Source organism: Podarcis filfolensis (assembly GCF_964270895.1).
Source record: "Podarcis filfolensis genome assembly, chromosome: 2".
Classification (NCBI taxonomy): domain Eukaryota; kingdom Metazoa; phylum Chordata; class Lepidosauria; order Squamata; family Lacertidae; genus Podarcis; species Podarcis filfolensis.
Window position 1 is genome coordinate 68421464 of NC_139605.1, and position 22214 is coordinate 68443677.

General features: G+C 42.1%; 1 protein-coding gene across 21 annotated transcripts in view; it reads right to left on the minus strand.

Annotated features, from left to right (window-relative positions):
* ACSL6 (acyl-CoA synthetase long chain family member 6) overlaps positions 1-22214 on the minus strand; it is a 78517-nt gene that overhangs the window by 15568 nt on the left and 40735 nt on the right. For 10 of the 21 annotated variants that reach the window (XM_083600116.1, XM_083600101.1, XM_083600105.1 and 7 more), the window contains 11 exons: positions 21898-22118; positions 19324-19438; positions 18310-18374; positions 16328-16429; positions 16132-16231; positions 14401-14579; positions 13801-13833; positions 11750-11801; positions 6843-6916; positions 3850-3927; positions 1641-1775 (listed from right to left, as the gene is read on the minus strand). In XM_083600116.1, coding sequence (XP_083456242.1) covers positions 1641-1775; positions 3850-3927; positions 6843-6916; positions 11750-11801; positions 13801-13833; positions 14401-14579; positions 16132-16231; positions 16328-16429; positions 18310-18374; positions 19324-19438; positions 21898-22118 — 1154 coding nt within the window. Of the gene's footprint in view, positions 1-1640; positions 1776-3708; positions 3928-6842; positions 6917-11749; positions 11802-13800; positions 13834-14400; positions 14580-16131; positions 16232-16327; positions 16430-18309; positions 18375-19323; positions 19439-21897; positions 22119-22214 lie in introns of all 21 variants that reach the window. The other 11 variants (XM_083600099.1, XM_083600113.1, XM_083600110.1 and 8 more) reach the window with 2 other exon arrangements.

A 22214-nucleotide genomic window follows, 5' to 3' on the forward strand; every position in this document is an offset into this window, starting at 1 on the left:
AAATCTCCATGTCAAACCAACCTAAGATTCATCAGAAATCATTTTATAAACAGCCCCACATGCAAAAATGTTAGGGAGTGGAAGTCAGACTTCTTTCACGTTGCCGTTACAACTTCAAGTATGTTGATTCACAAGCTCCTTTTCCTGCTTGCAAATCCATTCTCAGGTATACAATGCTGGTAACACAGCAAAGATGTGAAAAAGCAAAGAAATGTACAGGCTTCGGCAGCCCACGGGACACAGTCCTTGCTGAGGGCCACATTCCAGGATTGGGTGGGGCCACAGGTGGAAGTGGGCAGAGCAATAAACATAAATGTTATCATTGGCTGGTTTCTACACATACACACCCTTCTCTATTGTCTATCCAGATAGACGAGATTTCACCAGAAGTCAGCCCCACCACCACAACCCCGAAATTTTTTACTGGCAAATCTTGCAATATGATGTACACATGCTTGCCTTCCATATCAGATTTCATTAAAGAAAAAGAAAGAACGTTGAATCAACTTCCAAACAAAACATATATAAATTGTATCTAGAAGTCTGTTTTGTATCTAGGGGGGTGGATACAGAAAACTTAGACAAGAACTGGGTACCAATAATAAACGTGTATCACATTCATAGTATCCGGATATGACGGGTAAATCAAGCATAGTGCAGTCATAACATCATTAGAAAAAAGAAAGTAGGTCAATTCTTAACAGACACTCTTGAAGCATCTCTGGAAAATTTGCTGTTGTGTATCTTTCACAGCTTAGCAGCACCCCATGCATGTAAAGCACCAATCAGTCCATGGTGACAGCTGGGAACGTATTGATGACATCACCTTGCCCTAGTACACATTCCCTGCCTACAAACAAGGCACAATCAGAGTGCTGGAAAGAGTCTACAGTGGCTCCCTGTCAGAAACTTCCCATGGCCCAGTAGTGAGGAGGCTTGCATTTAGAAACTTCAGGCTGCTCAGGAGAAAGGTTTTTAAGTATGACTGGGATGCTAATTCCCCACTCACAAACAGCCCTAATAACATTGCACATGACACCTTAACACTTGCTTTTTGCAAGTAGGTGGAAAGGGAGCTTCTCTGATAAAGCAGACTGGCTGCTGTATCGTTTGTATGAATATTTTTATAATGTAATTTTGTGCTTTGCTTTTCTTGAAATCACTTTAAGACTCCTTTCCATTGTGTGAACCCATACATTAATTTAGTAAGCAAAACAGCTTTGATTAACAGACCATGCCTTCACAAGTCAAAGCTCACCTTCTGGGCATCCTGCTAGCATAGAAAAGCATAGGTGGTGGAACTAGAGGCACAAGTTTCTTCTGTTCAGTATCCTATCTGCTAAGCTACAACATCAGACAGAAGGGAGACTCATACTGTGGATGTGCAAGTTATGCTGTCTACATGTAATAAACAGTAATGCACAAAACTAGGTATAACTTGGGAGTTCATTTCACTTTTCAAATGTGATAACTCTGAGTAAGTTTGTTACTGCTGGTTTACGGCAACGTGGAAAACAAAGCAGCCAAAGAATTCAAGATGCAAAAAAGTAGTATTCAGTAGGTCCACTTAACTTCATTGGGTAACAAGACTGTAGACCATCACTGATTGTTTTAATCCCTAAAACATATGTTAGGCTTACCTTGTCATACATCCTGTTCAGCAGTCTTGGCACAACAGGAAATATGGTGGGACGCAGTGCTTTCATATCATCAGACAGTAGGCGAATGTCCCCTTGGAAGAACCCAATTCGCCCGCCATGGCAATACACTACGGACTGTGATGGGAAAGGCAGGAAAAAATAAATTTTAGTTTAATCACATACATAGTGACTATTCTTCTTGCTCATTTAAAGAATGCTTTCTTAAGCATTATTTGGGTGTTTATGAATAGCGCTCCTTGATCTGGGTCATATAGTATGGGTCATTTGGTCATAATGTTAAGATCTCAGCTGTGTGATTGGGATCGGGTTTGGATTGGCAAGCCCCAACATCGGAGGAGGAAACTGAAAGGAGACCTGAATGGTGAGATCAGGCGTTGCTAGACAGGGAATCTGGAGCCTAGGGTGCAGTATTGTTGCCTAGAAGCAGCTGCCACCTTCGTAGAAGGGAGCAGACCCACCCACCCTGAAGGAGCACATGGCTGCAATTCTGACATTCCTACAAAGTGAGTGACTCTTGTGAGTGAGCATGACATGTCTTTAAAAGGTTAGTGGGTGGGGTACGAAACCTATTGGGACATCTTTGTTGCTTCCATCCAGTTCTGAAAGTATTCCCTGATTCCTGAACTCCTGAACTCTTTCTCTTCTGCTGACCTTGTACCATTACTTGCCTGAATAAACATCTCTTCTTACTCACACGTTAGGGTTTCTGTGTGTTGGGTGGGAGCCAGGACACCTTCATGCAAAGGGTCTTATACTTTTCCCAGTATATGTTAGCATAGACAATGTAATATGTGAACCAGATGATTTATGAACTGGCAGCAGCTACTGTCATTATGGTGCTTGTGAAAACTGCCTCTCCGGTTGTTAATTTCTGCAGGGGAGTACTCAATGCTGCCTGTCCATTGACAGAAGGAATATCTCAGCAGAACGGGATAGGGAGGCATTTTTTTCCTCCCCACCCCTAAATCTTTTATCAAGAGTTGTGCAATTTCTAGCCTCTCTCAGAAAATAGTATGTTGTTATTATTTAACCTCTGGGCCTTTCCATTCTTTTGCATCATAACTAGATTAATCTCAAATTTATATAAAAGTTTCTTTAAAAGAGACATTTGTTGATATTTGTTTCCTTGCTAAAAGGAAACCACACGATGCTGTGATTCAGGCTCTGTTGGGAACAGTTTTCTTCAGACCCAGCTTTAAGTCAGTGGAATAAAAGAATGCTCATTCAGTCATGTATAAGTCCACTAGAAATTTCAGCACTAGTTTTGGAGCAGTCAGAATCCCGTTATGCTGCAGCAGACAGGCTCTGCAGCAGCTTGAAGTTGGGAGACATAGTCTGGGGTGGGGAGGTGCCAAAGAACTGGGGCTTGAAAATTCCCCCTGTCAAATAGCCCATGGCATTTCTGGAGTGTGTTTTTACTTTTACAGTAGACAGGCTGTAGTTGCAAACCACATTGCAGCCACTGAATCCTCAGTAAAACCAAAACCATGGCTAAACCATGGATGTGCACAGGCAGCATTAAGCCTCAGGCCAGGCATAGGCAAATTCAGCCCTCCAGGTGTTTTGGGACTACAACTCCCATCATCCCTGACCATTGGTCCTTTTAGCTAGGGATGATGGGAGTTGAAGTCCCAAAACATCTGGAGGGCCAAGTTTGCCTATGCCTGCCTCAGGCTCTTCCCTCTCCTTCCCTCTCTTACTTCCATGCAGCCATGAGGAGGAGTTCAAAAGCCTTCACTTTTGGTTAAGCACTGTTTCCCATGTTGCCTAAACCTAGAGCTGTTCTTAATGTTAACTATGGTTAGTTTAAACAATACAGCTTCAAGAAACTATGCTTTGAACTGGGCTTGTGGAAACTGACCATGTTGAAATCACTCCTTTTCTCAGCCATGCAGAGGAGGAGGAGTGTGTAAGCCTGACACTGCAGCTCTGTGCAGCTTATGCGCATCATGCTAAACTACAGTTTAGTGTGGCATACAAATGTGACCATTAGCAGACTCATTGATCAAGGGGAATTAGTGGACTTCCACTGACACTAAGACCTTACCTGTACCATTCTCTCAAACATGTGTGCTAAAGGCAAATAGGAAATGTGTGCATCCTCATATGTAGGAGACCACTGACTCTGGAAAAAAAACAAAAACAAGGAGCCCCGCAAGGCCCGGGTCAGTCTAGACAGGTTTCTTACCTGGATCACTCTTTCAAACATGTGAGCCAAAGGCAGGAAGGAGATGAGCACATCGTCCTGTCTCGGAAAGATCACTTTCTGCAGATGAAGGGCATGGGAGACAGAAAGGAAAGAAACACTGACAGGAAGACACAACAAGAAAGTCATAAAACAATAAAAAAGAAAAATGGCACCAAGAGGAGCAAAAGGGGTAAAGATTATTAAGCGAGAAAAAAGAGAACAGTGTTTGAAGTAATGCGTTAGGCCACAACACCAATGGAACTATGTTAGCAGGAGTGGTGAAGAACACAGGGACGTATGCAGAGAGCGCTCTCCGCTGCGCAGAGCATGTGCAGAGAGCTGGGTGGCGAGCATGCCCTTCGACCAATGCGCTTGGGCTTCGTGTCCTCTGTCCTTGACACTTCTGTTGCCCTGTGATATTCCAAGGTAAGGCATAGCTCTTTTCTCCTAAGAGGTTTCCTGCAAAGATGTCTGGTTGCTAAACAACAAAGCCGAGTGCCAACATTCACCTGAATTGGGAGTATGGGAAGCCACAATCTATCGCTCTGCACTGACTGGATGCAGATTTCCAGACTGTCAGGCAGGAGTCCTCCACAGCCCTGCGGGCAGATGCTGGGAATTGAACCAAGGACCTTTTGCATGCAAAGCGTGTCCTGCACCACTCGGCTACAGCAGATCTTTTTTGCACACCTTGTATGCCAAATGATTTAAACTTTATTTCCAAATACCCATTTGAGCATTAGTACAGCTCAAGACCAGAAGATTGGATCATAAGGTTGACAGGATCCTCACCTCTCCCTGGCAGGATTCTTTTGCCACTAATAAGCTACCTGGTAAGAAGGACTGTGGCTAGAACCTATGTGCTTTGCTTGCAAAAAGTTCCAGGTCCAATCCCTGGTATTTCCAGGTAGGGCTGGAAAAGATTCCTGTTTGAAATTCTGGAGAGCTGCTGCCAGTCAGTGTTAGATACTGAGACAGACCAATGGTCGGACTCAGTTTATAAGACAGCTTCCTATGTTCTTCAATAGAAATGTAGCAGGTGACACTTTGCGGGGATACAAAGGCAATTTGATAACCAAAATTTAATAGATTAGATTTTTCCTACCAGGCAGCTTGGCATAGAAATCCTACTAGGGAGAGAAAAAGAAGGCAACCTTATGAACTAATCTTGCAGACTTAAAGTACTGGACGCCTGCTATGGCTTAAATCGGTACTTGGATATCAACTTTAAATGATAATGTAACATTAGTTAATACCCAGCAGATTTTTGCTACCATGATTGCAAAGTTTTCTCACTGGAAGAGGCCATCTTTTTATCTTCCTCTCTTTTGTTCATTTTTTTTTAAAGGAAAGTGAGTTTGATCCACATTATCCATAAGGACACTTGAAAGGTAATTAATGTGGAATTAAACTGCTATGGAATTGTAAGCCCAGCCCGTAACACTAAACATGCTCATGAATGGCAAAAAGAATTAAGCTACCAACCTTGAAGCTACTATTTATTTATATAGGCTATGGAAATCATGGCAAACTAACTGAAACGACAGTGATCATAAATCACACATCTAAAATGTGGAGTGGTGTTTCTAATCCTGTTTAGTGATTCTAAGAACAGGACTATATAAAGTAACTTTCTTCTGGATGCATTCATCCAGGAACAGAGAGACTGATGGCACATGTTCCTTGATTGTACTAAACTTTCATGAACAGTCCAACACATTCTTGCTAAGGCTGGACAAATCCTTTGATGTAACAATGCTTTGATGTAGGATAATTTGATCCTATTTTTACAACCCATCATTGATTCTAGGTTCTCATTTAACCTCCAAAGACATTACATTATTTCACATTCAAACTAAGAAGAGCAATGCACAGATGGAATCACCTGTGGCTACATTTTACAATTATATTTCCTTCTCATATTACGGTGATAACTCCTCACAGTCTTACAGGAGATTATATCCATGTAAGCCCCTATGAATTATGACTTACATAAATACAGAAGCTGACCGCGTGGTAGGCCTCTGCCACTCAGCTGAAGTTCCTCTGACTGAGTCGCTGCTGCATACCAGGATGGAGAGGGGAAAGAGCAAGATGCCACTAAGGTTAGCACAGTGCCAACGTGCCTGCAGAACTAATACAGTGCTCCTGCTGGTGCATTTGCACTGTACTGCCTTGCCACTGTCCCTCATCATCATGGTATGCAGTAGTGATTCAGTTGGAGGGAGGTCAGATGAGTGGCACAGCCCCACCATGCTTCCTGCTCCTGCATTAATTGTAGGACCCATGCTTTAAGAAAGCAAAAGTCAACCAGTTAGAAGAGTTGGTAAATACAATGGGAAGGACTATCAGTGCACCTAATAAGGCACTGCAGGAGACTGAGGTTTTTCAGCAATGTAGATGAAGCTTTACTGTAGGAAACACATTCATGGTATATACTCCAATCTGGAGTACAGAGAGAGAGACAGACAAGAGAATGATGGAAAATGACATTCCTATTGGCAATTCTTCCAGAGCACAAAGAGAAGAAGCGTTCAAAGTTCTGTGACCCATTTTAGGCAACACGGACTGCTATCTCATTTTGAAGCTGAGGACACACTGCTCAGCCCTGATTTGCTTCCCTCTTTCCAAAATATTTCTAACTTTATCCTCAAGTTGGGATGTTATCCTTATACAAAAGAGGATAAAGACTTGAACAAAATTCTGAAACCTTTTCTAGGAGGAAAAAGACTCACTGACCGTTGTAGGCTAGTATCTTAACTGATACTTGAATTATTTTGATGGATCTGGAGATTTCAGCATCCTGCAAAAAAACACTCAACCCAGCTCTGTTTGAAAGAGTATCACCAGATGCACCAAGGCAAGGAGGACCTCTCAAAAAGACAGTTTCACATCCGGTAGCTGTTTCCACATCAAAGTAACCGATTCACCGCATGTTACACATTCTGCTGATTTTTTTTTTGCAACATAAATAAATCAGATAGAATATTCACCTCTGTTACTTTCAAAAAACCTGAAAAATCAGCAACCACATTCCCATGAGTCAGCATAGCACCTTTAGGGTTACCTGGAGAATGGAAGAAGAAAAATACATCAAAGGAACACTTAAGAGTTTCCAAAGTTGAATTAAAGGGATTTCCCATTTCTTTTTCTGGACCAAAGCATAATACGGAGATGAGGAACCTGCAGCATGCCAGATGTTTCTGGACTCTCGCCTTCCATCAGCCCCAGCCAGCAGGACCAATGGTCAGGGATGAAGGGAGGAGTCCAGCAAAACCTGAAGCACCACAGGCTCTCCACCACTGATAAAACGGAACCACCTCAGTGACCCAAACTGAGCTCTGTGCATACATTTGAAATCCCAGCACAGCTGTAGTTAAATCAGGATTCCCTTCCGTTATGCCTATCATGCAGATGAAATTAGACTTCTGTGAACACTATTGTCATAAACAAGTCTGTCATGGAAAGACTGAAGGGAAGATTATAGTTGGTATATAGCAGAGACAACCAGCACCACTGGACTCTCTCAGGAAACTGCCTCTGGATTATCTAGTATACAGTGAGCCATAAAAGGATGCACATTCTCAGCTGATTTGTTGAGCACTTTAACAATTTAAGATGCTTTAACTGCACTAGTTTTAAAGAAAGAACACTCATGGAAGGGAGGTGTAAAAAGCCCCACATGTAACCACAAAACGAACCTCCAGAGACCACCAGCAATGGACCTTTTCCATTCCCTGAAGAATACTTTTCTATCTGGTGTTAAAAGAGGGAACAATAATCTTTTCCTCCAAGGGGCCTTATTTTGAAGTATTTAAAGTATCATTAAAATGAACATGCTTGCTCCTGGACTACCTTGAAAAGCAAGCAACTTTTAAATGCTTTCAAAGGTTTGTGTGTTATAGCTTTATATATCTCAAACCATGACTTCAGTATTGCTTAAGACGCCCACCGGGATTTCTCCAAAGCAATCCATTTGGTTTTTGTGTGAGGAATATGGGAGGCAGCACCATCTTGCCCCTTGCTTCAGACAGCAATATGTTTTTGGCCAGAATTTTGTCCATAAGTGACATCTAAATTAGCAGCAATGGATCTATCATTAATTGTGTTAATATAATAACTGTGTTAACTAAAACTGTGTAGCTTGGCCCAACACCTGTGGGGCAAGTCAGAAGTGTATGTGTGTATATGGGAAGAATGTACCCCAAGGTAAAGAACAGGGTTTGGTTCTGAGTCTCTGATTTGGACTGTGTCTCACACCCTAGATAGTCCCCGACTAATGTTTAGACTAGCAATGATAATTATTTATATTTAAAACATTTAGGGCTACTTTGTATGGCGTACTTCATTTACAGAAGGCTCTTTGATCCACTGAAGGCTTCAATGAACAGGAGCGATGTTCACAAATTTCCCTTTTCTCCCACAGCCATTGCACCCTCCCTCCTGCTGTCCTGGAGGGTCCCAAGCATATTTAGGCTGCAATTTCTAGTGTTGCCACCTCAACATAGCAGGAAGCAGGAAAAGAAGTCATGTTGAAGGCAAAAATGGTTTCCTGTTAGGAGAAGGAACCTAGCCCTCCCGCTGCCACAGGCTTGTTTATTCATTCATTCTCTCTCCTCTCACACAGCCACAACTAGATCGACAGATTCCACTTCCACTTTAGATTAATTGTGGTTTAGCATTTAATTTGTTGTTGTTTAGTCGTTTAGTCGTGTCCGACTCTTCGTGACCCCATGCACCAGAGCACGCCAGGCACTCCTGTCTTCCACTGCCTCCCGCAGTTTGGTCAAACTCATGCTGGTAGCTTCGAGAACGCTGTCCAACCATCTCATCCTCTGTCGTCCCCTTCTCCTTGTGCCCTCCATCTTTCCCAACATCAGGGTCTTTTCCAGGGAGTCTTCTCTTCTCATGAGGTGGCCAAAGTACTGGAGTCTCAGCTTCAGGATCTGTCCTTCCAGTGAGCACTCAGGGCTGATTTCCTTAAGAATGGATAGGTTTGATCTTCTTGCACTTTGTGGGACTCTCAAGAGTCTCCTCCAGCACCATAATTCAAAAGCATCAATTCTTTGGCGATCAGCCTTCTTTATGGTCCAGCTTTCACTTCCATACATCACTACTGGGAAAACCATAGCTTTAACTATACAGACCTTTGTTGGCAAGGTGATGTCTCTACTTTTTAAGATACTGTCTAGGTTTGTCATTGCTTTTCTCCCAAGAAGCAGGCGTCTTTTAATTTCGTGGCTGCTGTCACCATCTGCAGTGATCATGGAGCCCAAGAAAGTAAAATCTCTCACTGCCTCCATTTCTTCCCCTTCTATTTGGCAAGAGGTGATGGGACCAGTGGCCATGGTCTTCGTTTTTTTGATGTTGAGCTTCAGACCATATTTTGCGCTCTCCTCTTTCACCCTCAATAAAAGGTTCTTTAATTCCTCCTCACTTTCTGCCATCAAGGTTGTGTCATCTGCATATCTGAGGTTGTTGATATTTCTTCCGGCAATCTTAATTCCGGCTAGGGATTCATCCAGCCCAGCCTTTCGCATGATGAATTCTGCATATAAGTTAAATAAGCAGGGAGACAATATACAGCCTTGTCGTACTCCTTTCCCAATTTTGAACCCATCAGTTGTTCCATATCCAGTTCTAACTGTAGCTTCTTGTCCCACATAGAGATTTCTCAGGGGACAGATGAGGTGATCAGGTACTCCCATTTCTTTAAGAACTTGCCATAGTTTGCTGTGGTCGACACAGTCAAAGGCTTTTGCATAGTCAATGAAGCAGAAGTAGATGTCTTTCTGGAACTCTCTAGCTTTCTCCATAATCCAGCACATGTTTGCAATTTGGTCTCTGGTTCCTCTGCCTCTTCTAAATCCAGCTTGCACTTCTGGGAGTTCTCGGTCCACATACTGCTTTTAATACTGAATAGCATTTAATACTGAACCCTAAAACTGTGCTTTGTCTTAACCATGACCGGTAAAAACAAACCAGCTTCATAAACTATTCATTATGTTTGTTTATTTTTCTACATTTACAGCCTACCTTTCTTTCATCATGGAACCCAAGCCAGCGTACATGTGGTTCTGAAGTGATCACCCAGCCAGGCACTGACCAGAGCTGGACTTGCTTAGCTTCAGCAAGGTGGTTGCATGATTTGCCCTCAGACCAGGAAGCTAAACTATGCCCTGAAGCTGGCTTACTTTTGCTAACTACGTTTAAGATTAACCACAGAATGTCTGTGTTTGGACAATCTGGAAAGCTGTGCTCAATTGCTATGGTGTAGCATTATGTCTGAACTAGACCAGTGTATTGCACAACTCATACAAGAGCAAAAGCATGCTGCGGAAAACATCACACTGACATTGTTAAATGTAAATGTGTAATGCAAACAGCAGCACCCAGACACCTGGAGCCCTTCCATCAGATTCAGATCAAAACCAGCACACAATCCAAATGCCTAGGGAAAAATTCCATTGCTCAGTGGCCATTCAATTGGGTCAGGAAATGGCGCCAGAGTCTACACACCCTTAGCCTAACACACACTAGGAGCATTTTAAATTCCAAAAACTTAATATGCAAAACACAGAGTTCTTGTTAAAAGAGATTTTGTCCTACAGTTAATAACTAATAAAATAATTGAACTTCCTTGCCACTAGTGACTGTTTCAGCATCTTTGGCAGTAGCTAAAAAGACTCAATCAAGGTGCTTAAAAAAAATTAAAATTGTTAGGCTCACAGATTAATATTAAAAGTGAATTTCTGAGAAAGGGGAAAGTAGGGGAAAGGTAAAGATTATCTGTGTTATATTTTATGCCTTGCCTCAAACAATAAAAACTCAGCTTCTTCAGTCATGGCAATTCATAACTTTTTTTCTTTGGGGGTGGCCTTGTCCAACCTCAACTCTTAAGTATGTCTTGACACTATAGAATACAGTATCACTTTATCATTTGTCATCTTACTGGAATCAAGTTATTCCGACCCTGTCAAAATTAATGTCATAAAAATTAGTAGATAGTTTCCTGGATCACTTGGATGCAACCATTTGGTTATGGCAGGTTTTCAGAAGGGACATTTAGCACAGTTTTGAAAGAACTGTCACAATCATCTTACAATGTTCTTTGCCCTCTTTGTTTTCTATCAAAGTCAATTCCTAAGAGGGGCTAGTAAGGTTTTGGTGATGGACAATATGCCTGCTTCCTCTGGTTGGAAAGGCTTAAGGAGAAGGATACAAGCAGATTTTTTTTTCAGGGCAGCAGCATTTCATTGTTTCTGTTATCTTTAGTTTTCTATTGCTTTTTTTACTTTGCTGCTGGGTAACATTGGATTCTGACTAAGTTACTCAGGATAAAGCCCATGGATATTGGCAGTGATCTGTTTGTAGTTCTCATACTGCCCTGCTAGAAGATGTGGAGGGATTGGCTGCATGGTTAAAATAATCAGAATCCGCAAACAGGAGCTGTTATTATTATTATTTTTTACACCAGTGAACATTTCAAGTGATAAGAAACTTTGGCTCATTAGCTGTAATGGTTCGGCTAGGCTGACTTTTATTTATTTCTTAATAGCAAACTTATAAGCAATGTTAAACTAAAACTAGTGATATTCTCAGAGAATTCTGCATACACATTTCTATTATTTTTCAAAATGCAATGCATAAATTTAAGTAACTGACAAAGCAGCAGTCTGTCTGTTTATCATCTGCCAGTGTTCTACAATTTGTATAGTAGTATATTTTCATATCCTTTCTGGTATATATGAAAATATGTTTAAATATATATACATAACTTAAATTTACATACATCTGATATCTATTTACATATTATTTTAATGGAATCAAAATGCTTTTCTGTACAATGTCACCATTATTAAGGCCCAAGGAAAACTGTTGCAAAACTGGTAAAGTTTACCTGTAGTGCCACTAGTAAAACAGACTATTGATAGATCTTCTGGTCGAGGAGGCTAGAAAAGTCACGGAAGAAAAAGAAATGTCTTAGTTCATTTATTTTACTTATTTATATGATTTACACCCCAGCCTTCCGTCCCAAGGAGAGCAGGGAGCTCCTTGTACATTGCTTATCCATTTTTAACCTTACAGTGCAGGTTTGAGACAAATTATTATGCTTTCCCACTGTGTGAGTTCTTTGTCCCTCTGGCCAAAGTATTTTGTTCGAAGCAGATTACTTTCTTTGAATAACTTGTCATGCAGGAGTGCTGGGCGGCAATCATATGCACACTTAGCTGGGACTAAGTCCCACTGGATGCAATGGGACTTACCTCTGAGTAAGAGATTGTACTCAGGGCTGGCCCATGATATTTAGCCACTTGAGGAAATCATAAATTGGTGCCCTCGGCTCCCTCCTCCTCTGTCACCTGAGGCGACTGGAAGTGGTGCAGGGAAGCCCCAGCACATTGAAGGTGTCAAGGGAGGGAAAAATAGAGTCTGGAGAGCAGCAGGCAGTGGCAGAGGGACCTTCACCCTCAGGGGCAACTGGGATGGCAGTAACTCCTATCTGCAGCCGGAGCAGCAGCAGCAAAGGTATGCGAAGGATCTGCTGCCAGCCTGGGCCTCAGCGAGGCTACGTAATTAACAAGCCGGTCCTGTTTGTACTGTTAGTTTAAGTGATTCCCAGCCTTCTAGCAGCTCTGGTGCTGCTGTCTGAACTTAGGTAGTTGGGTAGTTGTGATGGCCTGGGATTCGGACTCGGAGGCTGAACCTGAGGAATCCCAGCCTGCACTGGAGTCCCCGCCTCCAGAACCAGCTGAGCCGGGGCTGGGGCTTGAGCCTGAAGGGTCCTCACCTGTGCTGGAACCTCAGGTGCAGGCACCAGCTGAGTCTGCTCTGGCTCCTGACGTGATGGAGGACCCATTGCCTGCAGGTGCTCCACTCTCAGCCCTGTCAGGGGAAGCTGAGGTTGCCTCTGGGTCCGGTAACCCTCCAGCCTCTCCTGAGCTGCAGAGGCTCAGGGCAGAAAGGCGGAGGGAACTAAGTTCCCGCAGGAGGAGTGCTCGCCTCCAGGCCAGGAGAGGCGAGTCACTTGTGGACCGGGGCTGCCCTATGCCTCGGGGCAGATAAAAGCCAGCCAGCCCCAGGTTGTGGGAGCAACATTGTTGGTAGCCTGTTCCTGCCTGCACCCTGTCCTGCTCTTCTGCCAGATTTCCTGACCCCACCCGACTCCCTGCCTTGGACCCAGCTACAGCTTCGATGGACAGCCTCCATACCGCACCATCGACCTCGGACTGGACCCGGACCTCGCTGCATGGTTAACCCTCGGGACCAGCACAGTAGTAGGTGCCCAGCACATTCATTTCCTCAGAGTTCACTGCTTTATTTTTTCTCAGCTGATACTTCATGTGAGAAAAATTCAGAATTTTTAATTTCTGCCTCACAGTGGATCACTTTGTAGTCTCTGATCATATTGAATGTTGAAGCACTCCATTTGTTTACCCAGGGTGCTTTGCAATGAAGAAGGGGCCTTTGTAATAACTGTTTCAGTGGCCACCGCTAGCATGTAGTTTGGCTAGGCACTTATCTGTACTAGACTATATTTACCAAGTATCTTACCTCCTCCTCCAAAGCAAATTTCCCTTCCCCCATCTTACTCCCATTTTACTTATCTCAGGCCTTGTCCATTAAGCTGAAATATTCCAAAAAAGAAAAAGAAAAAAAGAGACCCAGGAGCACAACTTCTAATACACAGCAAGAAATGTGGCCAATTGTGTTTTTCACAAGTAACTTGGATTCCATTTAAAACCACATGGTACTTAAATATGAGAATCATCTACAAAGACCCCTGCACCAGCTTTCATTAAAACAAATGGGCCATGCACAAGGACAGAGACAGGCTGTTCTGCAGCTTTCATTCATTTCAGTTATGCTTGCACCGGAGACGTTTGTGGTAAATTGTGCTCATTGTTTATGAGGAAATGTTCAGTGTGGAATAAAAGGGATTATACTCACTACAGGGGCACGCCAACTTTCTCGACCACAGTCCTGAAAGGATTTAATAAAAAGGAGAACAATTTAATATATGTGGATTGGCCAAAGGCCTTTCCCTGCAGCAGGAAGGTGGCTAACCTGGTGCCCTTTAGATGTTGCTGGAATATCATCCTTGACCATTGGCCATGCTGGCTGGGGGTCCCAACAACATCTGGAAGGCCAGAGGTTAGCCACCCATGCTATAGCCTGTGGATTGGCCCACTTTCTTAAGTCACCAGGGCTTAGCTTCTGCAGATGCCTTTCTGCAGTGTGCCTCTCATCTGCTTGTGTCATGTTGTAATATCAGATGGCGACAAATAAGAGGAAAAGCTGTTTGCACAATGAAAAGCCTAGACATAAAAAACAATCACCTCTTATTATTATTACTTTGGCCATCTTTGATTGTCCATCAGTGCATTTTATACTTGTGCTAGTCTTGACAAGTCTTCACACACACACACACACACACACACAATGATGGCATATCACATAACTTTAATCTGTTATAATTCTGTGGAACTGCTGCTTAACTGCATAAACAGTGTAACGTGAGATCAGTTAAACAGTGCATAAGAACCTTACCTCTACTTCCTGCATAGCCTGGATTTGAACTCCACACTTTTGCCCTCTTTCTTTAAGATCCTTCTCAAAAGGGTCCATCAAAATAATGAATTTCAAGCCCGGAGTTTGTTTTTTCTCTACATTTTCTAAGAGGACTCTGGCTTTTTCGGGCTTATCACAAACTACTATAGAAATATCAGCTAAACACACAAAGAAACAAACAGAAAATAAGTTTGAAAAAATTGCAGTGCAGTGTCAACACATTTCTCTTTTTAAAAAATCATAATCCGCCCTCCATTGAAATTTGTCACTGACCATTATACAAAGAGATATAGGAATGCAGAGGAGCCTTTTCTGTGGTGGCCTCCCATCTGTGAAATGCCCTCCCACCCTTTACAGGAAGAAGCAGCACCAACATTGTTATCATTTCAATGCACAGCTTAAGGTTTATTCATTTGCCAATGCATTTTAAGTGCTTTATGTTGATTCACCTACTCTGGTGTTTAACTGACTTTTTTGTTCATTGGTGCATTTTAGTATGTTGCTTATTTTATTATTTGGTTGGCTGGCTTTTATTTAATTGGTGATGTCCAACTGAGTCATATTCAGAATAGAGCGCTGAAATCAATGGTCTTAAGTGGATGGGTTTTTTTGGAGTATGACCAGCACCAGATATCAGCCTGTTTTGTACTTCACCCTGGTCGATACAGCGGAATAGCTCAAATAAACAAATACACCAATTCCTTAATTTAACAGCTCTTGCTTTTCCAGGCTCATCAACCACCCTTGCTTTCTTCTGTGTATCTTGATTTCAATATTTTAAAATTTTAGTTTTCAACTTGTTCTTCATCTTCTGGCCTGACTCTCCCCATGGCTGAAAGTGCCCTACTTTATAAATGTCATGAGCCACTTTGGGGTCTTTGGGCAAAAAGCAGGATACAAAATAACATACTCTCACACACATTTTATGACAGTTTTCCTTTGGAAATACTGGTATACACCTTCAATTGCTTTATAAAGAAAGGGAGCAGAGAGATTGATCTTTTCTGATGGGAAATGATTATTGCCAGAAAAAAAGCCAAAACGAAAAATGGAAGTGCAGGTGTTCTGGTACCATATTGCCAGTGGATGACTGCTGAAATGAACTAGTGTTACCCTGGAACTCCAAAAAGGAAACCATTACAAAGCCACAACTAGACTCTGTTGATACTAGTGTTTAATGTTCAAATTCCACCTTGGGTATCTTCTGAAGTGCATTCAAAGGTATGAATTTGACAGGTTAGGTCTGGTTGCCCTGCTGAAATTTTAATAGCTTTTTTTTTTTTTTTTGGTAAGGAATGAGGACTTGGTAAAGGATCTTAAAAAGATGCACTATTTGATTAACACTAAAAGTACCTATTAAATATCACAATGTTGATATTGGCTTGACAACCAACACAATAAAACACACAGTCAACCAAACTGCCCTAGGGTAGCTTGGTTGGCTATATCATCCTGTCAAGGAGTACCATTATATATCAGTTGTGTGATAAAACAACCACCTGTAACCACCCAGTCAGTCTTTTGTGTGTGCGCAAGGCCTTCTGTTTTCCTCTTCTAACATTTCACTAGAAAGTGAGGATTCAGAAGTGAAGCGATTCTTATTGGTGAAATAATGCTCCCTTTGAACAGCCAAAATGGTTGCTGTTTTACATAGCAAAAACAGCTTTCTATGAAGCTATTTACTCACAATGAATCTACATTTCTTTTTACCTGTGTTGATAATATAACGAATGGCTCCAGGGCCTAACGTATCATACAGGGGAACCACAACCATGGAATAGGTATAGCAAGCCAGCTCAGAAATGATCCACTGGAAGGAGATTATGAAAGGTATAAGTTACAGTTTGCAATAAATATGAATAAAATGTGAAGTTGGAGATAAGGCTCTGGTTTTCTTGAAGCTCACCTCTGGCCGGTTTTGTGCAAAAACCCCAATAAACTGACTTGCTGATGGTTTGCACCCCTTTTGGAGTAAACCTGATCCCAATGCTTCTGCTCTTTCGGCAACCTGAAAGTAAAAGAAAACACTTAAGGAGAATTAACAGAGGATCATCTTGCACATTGCATTAGGCAAATCCAATGATATTCTTAACAGGGATTTTGTGTTTGTCTGTTCACAAACAGCTCTTATAGTGTATGGGCACTTCCAAAGAGGAGTTTAGGTAAAGGTAACGGGACCCATGACCGTTAGGTCCAGTCGCAGACTGGGGTTGCGGCACTCATCTTGCTTTCTTGGCCGAGGGAGCCATAAGGAGACATAAAGGGTGCGTGCCACCACACTAAAGGCTCCATTCAAACATGGTGCGGAACAGATCTCCTGATAAGATGATGTCTGCAAGAGGGCCCTGCCCTGCAGAACACAGTGAGCTCAATGCAAACCTAAACTAAATGCATAAAGGTATAGGGACCCCTGACCATTAGGTCCAGTCGTGACCGACTCGGGTTGCGGTGCTCATCTCGCTTTATTGGCCGAGGGAGCTGGCGTACAGTTTCCGGGTCATGCGGCTAGCATGACTAAGCCGCTTATGGTGAACCAGAGCAGCGCACGGAAACGCCGTTCACCTTCCCGCCAAAGCGGTACCTATTTATCTACTTGCACTTTGTGCTTTCGAACTGCTAGGTTGGCAGGAGCAGGGACCGAGCAACGGGAGCTCACCCCGTCACAGGGATTCGAACCGCCGACCTTCTGATCAGCAAGCCCTAGGCTCTGTGGTTTAACCCACAGCGCCACCCGCGTCTCATAAAGAGCTGTTTACTGTGAACCAAAGAAGAATGGCAACTTAAGTTGACAGAATATGCACAACTTGCAGACTTAACATATAGAATAAGAGAACAAGAAGAACATACATTTAAAGAAGATTGGAAAACAGTTATTGAATATATGAGAAATAATTGTGTACAGCTGAAAACACTGGCAGCATTAAGATAAATTAAACAGTGTAAATAACTTTTGATGGATGCAATAATGGAATACTGATTGGTATAGTTTTTCTAAAATATACAGGGATTTATGATATCTAAAATGAACCTATATATATATATATATATATATATATATATATATATATATATATATATATGTTTACTGTGAATTTGGTGGTTCTCATGCATGGAAGTTTTGAGCAGCATCCACACAACATCATATTCATAAAAATGCTGTCCCATATTGTTTTCCCATTAAATAATGTGATTTTAACCTCCCTCCCTTCAGAAATAGTAAATCTAGATGTCAGGGAACTGCCATCAGCTCAGAGGCGAGAGGTGGAAGGGCAGTTGGGTTACAGGGAGCCTCCGAAGATCGTGCAAAGCAGCTGTTTCCTCTGGCGAGGAGGGAAGCCCCGCCTCCAGTGGGGAAGTGATGCAGGGCTCAGAAGATGCTAGAAAGAGCCGCAACACCGGGCCTGAGCAAAGCAGGGGGGAGGCAGATCCCCCTTTGCCCACGCCCTCTCTGCGCAGTCAGTTTACGTGCAGAGAGGGGAGGCGTAGGATGGGGGTCAAAAGACTGCTATGCTAGGGAAAGTTTAAGGACCGCCCACTCCCAGATTCTGCTAGCGACTGAGCAGACATGGACTTGAGACGCTCTGCACTGTAAATGTTCTGTACAGATAATAAAGCCTTGAAAAGACCAGTGGGAGTCTTGCCTGTTCGCTCTCGAGCAACCGCACTGGCAGACACACATAACACCAGATAAAATTGGAAAGGAGGTATGGGATGTCATCTTAATGAGGACAACATCATATGACACTACAGAAACCTTCCATATGTGAGCATTACTAAGTTCACAACAAACTGCTGTGTGGAAGGAACACATATTCCACAAGAGCAATAATTCAAAAACCCTCTTCTAATGTTGTTGTTCTATTAAGAAAAATATAACATGAACCTCACCTCTTTATAGGTCAACCACTGGTAAGGCTGTTTTGGTTTCCTGAATCCTAAGCAGGGGCCATTTTCTAAAGAAAAACAGATGAAATGAGCTATAAGAACCATAATTCTTTCCCAAAAAGATGGTTAATAATGCACTTCCTGGCAGCCTGAGTGCTCCTCAGCAGGACAGCGGGCCTAAAAATAAACCATTGTTATTATCAAGGTCAGGGTGTATGTCAGCAATCCAGGAGTTCATACAGAGAACCATCAAATGCAAACAGAAGCTATCTTGCTTAATGGAATATTGCATTCTGTAAGTTCCCTCAAGGACCATTCAGTGTTCTCATTTAGAAATGAGAAGGTGACTGTGACATTAAGCACCTCCCCTGCCTTATTAATATATCTAGACTCTAGAGGGCTGCATCATCATTATCTGATTGATACTTCCATTCTAAATGTCACCTCCCATTGGTTCAGTTTGCTTTGGCAGAAGGGAAAATAAGAAAAACCTCCACCTAACAAGAACAAAATACTGCATATTTTTCAGGAGGGATGGAAGGGAGGGCTATATGAGGTGTGATTATAACATCAGATTTATCCTAAAGGTAGAATTGTTATAGCATGTTATAGCATGATTTTAGCTCCTCCCGGAATTAGCTATATTATCTCTTTTGCTTTAGAACAGAGTAATTTATACTCTGATTACTGTTCACCCAAAGAGGGGCTGCCAGAAAGAGGGGCTGCCAGAAAGCACGCACATAGTTAATACTGCTAGATGCTGAAGCTGTTTGAACCAATGTGCAAGGGTTGCAATATCAATTACAGTGAACAATTTGGACCACCACCTCGTTTTCTAGATCCCAAACTGCTTCCAGCCCATTGCAGTTTCCAATCTTGGTCAACATCAAAGTTCAGTTCACAACTGGCCTCTTAAAGAAACTGAGCCAACAGCCCCCTGTGGGTCTAGTAGGAAGTTTAGGCGAGAAGATGAACATTATGATCTACAAGTCCACATTAACACTTCCAAATACTTACCAGATATATTAAAACCCCTTCTAAAAACCTCATACATGGTCCTTGCATCATCATAGTAGTGGGTTAGCAGTTGGGAGCTGTCACCTATTACAGATCTCCGTGCACCATCCCAGCCCTACAGTGAAACAACACAGACAATGGGAGATCAGGAGTTTGGCCCTTAGAGTCACACTCCAGTTACTCAGACAAAGTTCTTAAAGCCAGTACAGACTCTGAGACAGTTTAAAGAAAGCTATGCTAAACACTCCTTAATCCCCAATACAAACAGACATGCAGCCTACACCTACACATAGCTTCATTTGCTCACATTGATCCCTTCTTGTCCCTGGTTTCTCCACCACCGCCCTTTTCACGTCTTTCCGGCAAGACTGTCAAGATCCTAAAGAATGTGAGAGTTGACATGCCTGGCTACGTCCCTTTTGTCAATTTACAGTAGCACTATTTGGGCGTTTAGCTGTGCTCATGTGTAAGCAATCACACAGTGCGGAGTGGGGAGGGCACTGCTAAGCCCCTCCTCTCTAGCATGTCATCTCTGTTCTACGAACAACTCTTCCAAGAGTTGCAAAAGTCTGTAGCACAGAGCTTCCTCTTCTCACGCAGGCCACCTGCTTGATTTAAAACCCAGATTGTGCAACTGCTTACACATGCGGATGCTTGGATTGTGCTACAGAATAAATAGTGTCAGCATGATCGCTCAAAGGCCAAATAGCATACAAGCATGCGCTTTCAGGAGCCTCAGCTGTAGGAGAGCATGTGGATGGATATATCAATCTACGTTACCTTCAAAGCTACATGTTACGGTGCAGTGAAAACATAATTGCTTGCTAAAAGTTTCTATTTATGCTTCGTTTATGCATAACATTACAGAACATTCCAAACCTGCAATTTTGCTGTATTGATTTTTCTGAATTCTTGTTTTGTACAATGTGCTTTCAAAACACTCTTACCGCTGGCTGCAGAAATGCTCCCTGTGGACACTTGCATGGAATTAAATGTATATTTCATGAGTCTTGCTGCATCATTCATGTTACTCACAAAGAAGTCAATTGGAGCGGGGGGGATACTGTTCTATACACAGCTGTGTGCCTCAACCTTCAAAACAGTTGATTTTCCCCTACTCACCTTTGACAGCGTCTCTTTATGTAATTGAACACTGGCATGATGTGAATTTTGTGGCCTACTATCTCATTTCTAATGTAGTGGGAACATTTTAATTGTCTCCTTATTTTATACATCAATGAGTAGCCTAAAGTTTCAATCAAAATTTTCCTGAACTTTCCTTTTTCAAATAAAATGAATAAATCCACTGATCAGCCTGGATATTATTATTATTAGATGGTCGTCCTTCTCCAGATCGGTTGAAGAAAATACCAGGTTTAGGTATGGCTGATCCTTGTGATTAGTGGACTTGAAAAAAACTAGATCTCATCATTACAGCTCAGAGACAATGTATTCTTAATTATTCCTCTGTGTTGACTTCTGCCCCTTCAGTATTTTCATTCTGAATTCCTTTCTCCAATTGGCTTACTGCATGGTTGCTTGGTGATTTCTCAGAGTAGGGGAAAAAGCTTCATGTATCACTGGTTGAGCAGTCCATTTGCCTCAGCAATCCCTCATAAGCCCATGTGATAAAACCACTTCAACACCCACTGTGCCCAAGTAGTTTGTTTTCAGCTGTCTCAAAATTATATATTTGGATAACACTAAGTAACCCCAAAAGCATAAAGGATTAGAGTGCACAATTACTATAGGTAAGTTTTTGTATGGACTTTAAAAATAAAATAATAATGAGGGGTTTTTGAGTACCATAACATGAATCTCAATAGTATAATTACCTTGCTTTGTCTAGGCTTTTACAAATATGTCTCCAAGGATTAAAAGCATGTTACAAACAAGAACAATGGCAAGGGGACTGTATTGCATCATTAATTTTTCAGAAAACAAACATGTAAATATTTCATTAATATTTAGGCAGCTAGATATCCCATGTTTTATCATTTTCGGTGAAGGTCAGCACAAAAAAACACTTTGCTCCACAGAACTGGAATTCAGTCCAGCAAGTGCTTTCTTGAAAGTGCTTGTTCGTCACAAACAAACATACGTTTAAAAATAATACCAAGCTAATGAAATATTCAGTATCTGAAGAAGTATCTGAAGAAGTGTGCATGCACACGAAAGCTCATACCAAGAACTAACTTAGTTGGTCTTTAAGGTGCTACTGGAAGGAAAAAGAAAAAAAAATTTTTTTTTATTTGGATTAAGGTATTTTTGCTGCAAAAACAAATATGTGGTTGAGAGGCGCACGTGGCAGTAATCTGCAGACAAGCAGGCCATACTAAGTTTGTTCTGATATATTAGTATCCAGAGGAAAACTCAAAAACCACTTTGGACAAGCCATTCTGTTAAAATCAATTGTACTGTCACAATGTTTATGATTGCTGCCTATGAATATTGTAAAAAAATCAATGATGTAAGAGCCATGCTGCCTACTAATGAAAAAAGCGCAGCAAAAACACAGCAACAACTTTTCATAAAGTCCAACTCTTGTTTTTTGTAAAGAGCATAAAGACTCACCTCAACTTCTTCTGATTGCATCAGGAGGTCACATGGTGGTTTCACTGCTTTTGGCCGGCTGGCCAACCAGTAAGCAACAACAGCTGCAAAGGCACCAATGCCAACCAAGGTAGCAGCCGGCAAACTTCGGAAAAACTGACTGAAGTCTTCAAACTCTGGAAGCCGCAGGTTCCTGAGGATCTCTTGCGCTTGCATCTTTTCAAAGATTGAAATGGCAACTTCTGCAGAACCCAATGGAGAAACAATGAATTAGTTCACAGCAGGGTCAAAAGACAGAGGACCCCAAAGGTGGGGTTTTTTAGGACCATACAACACCG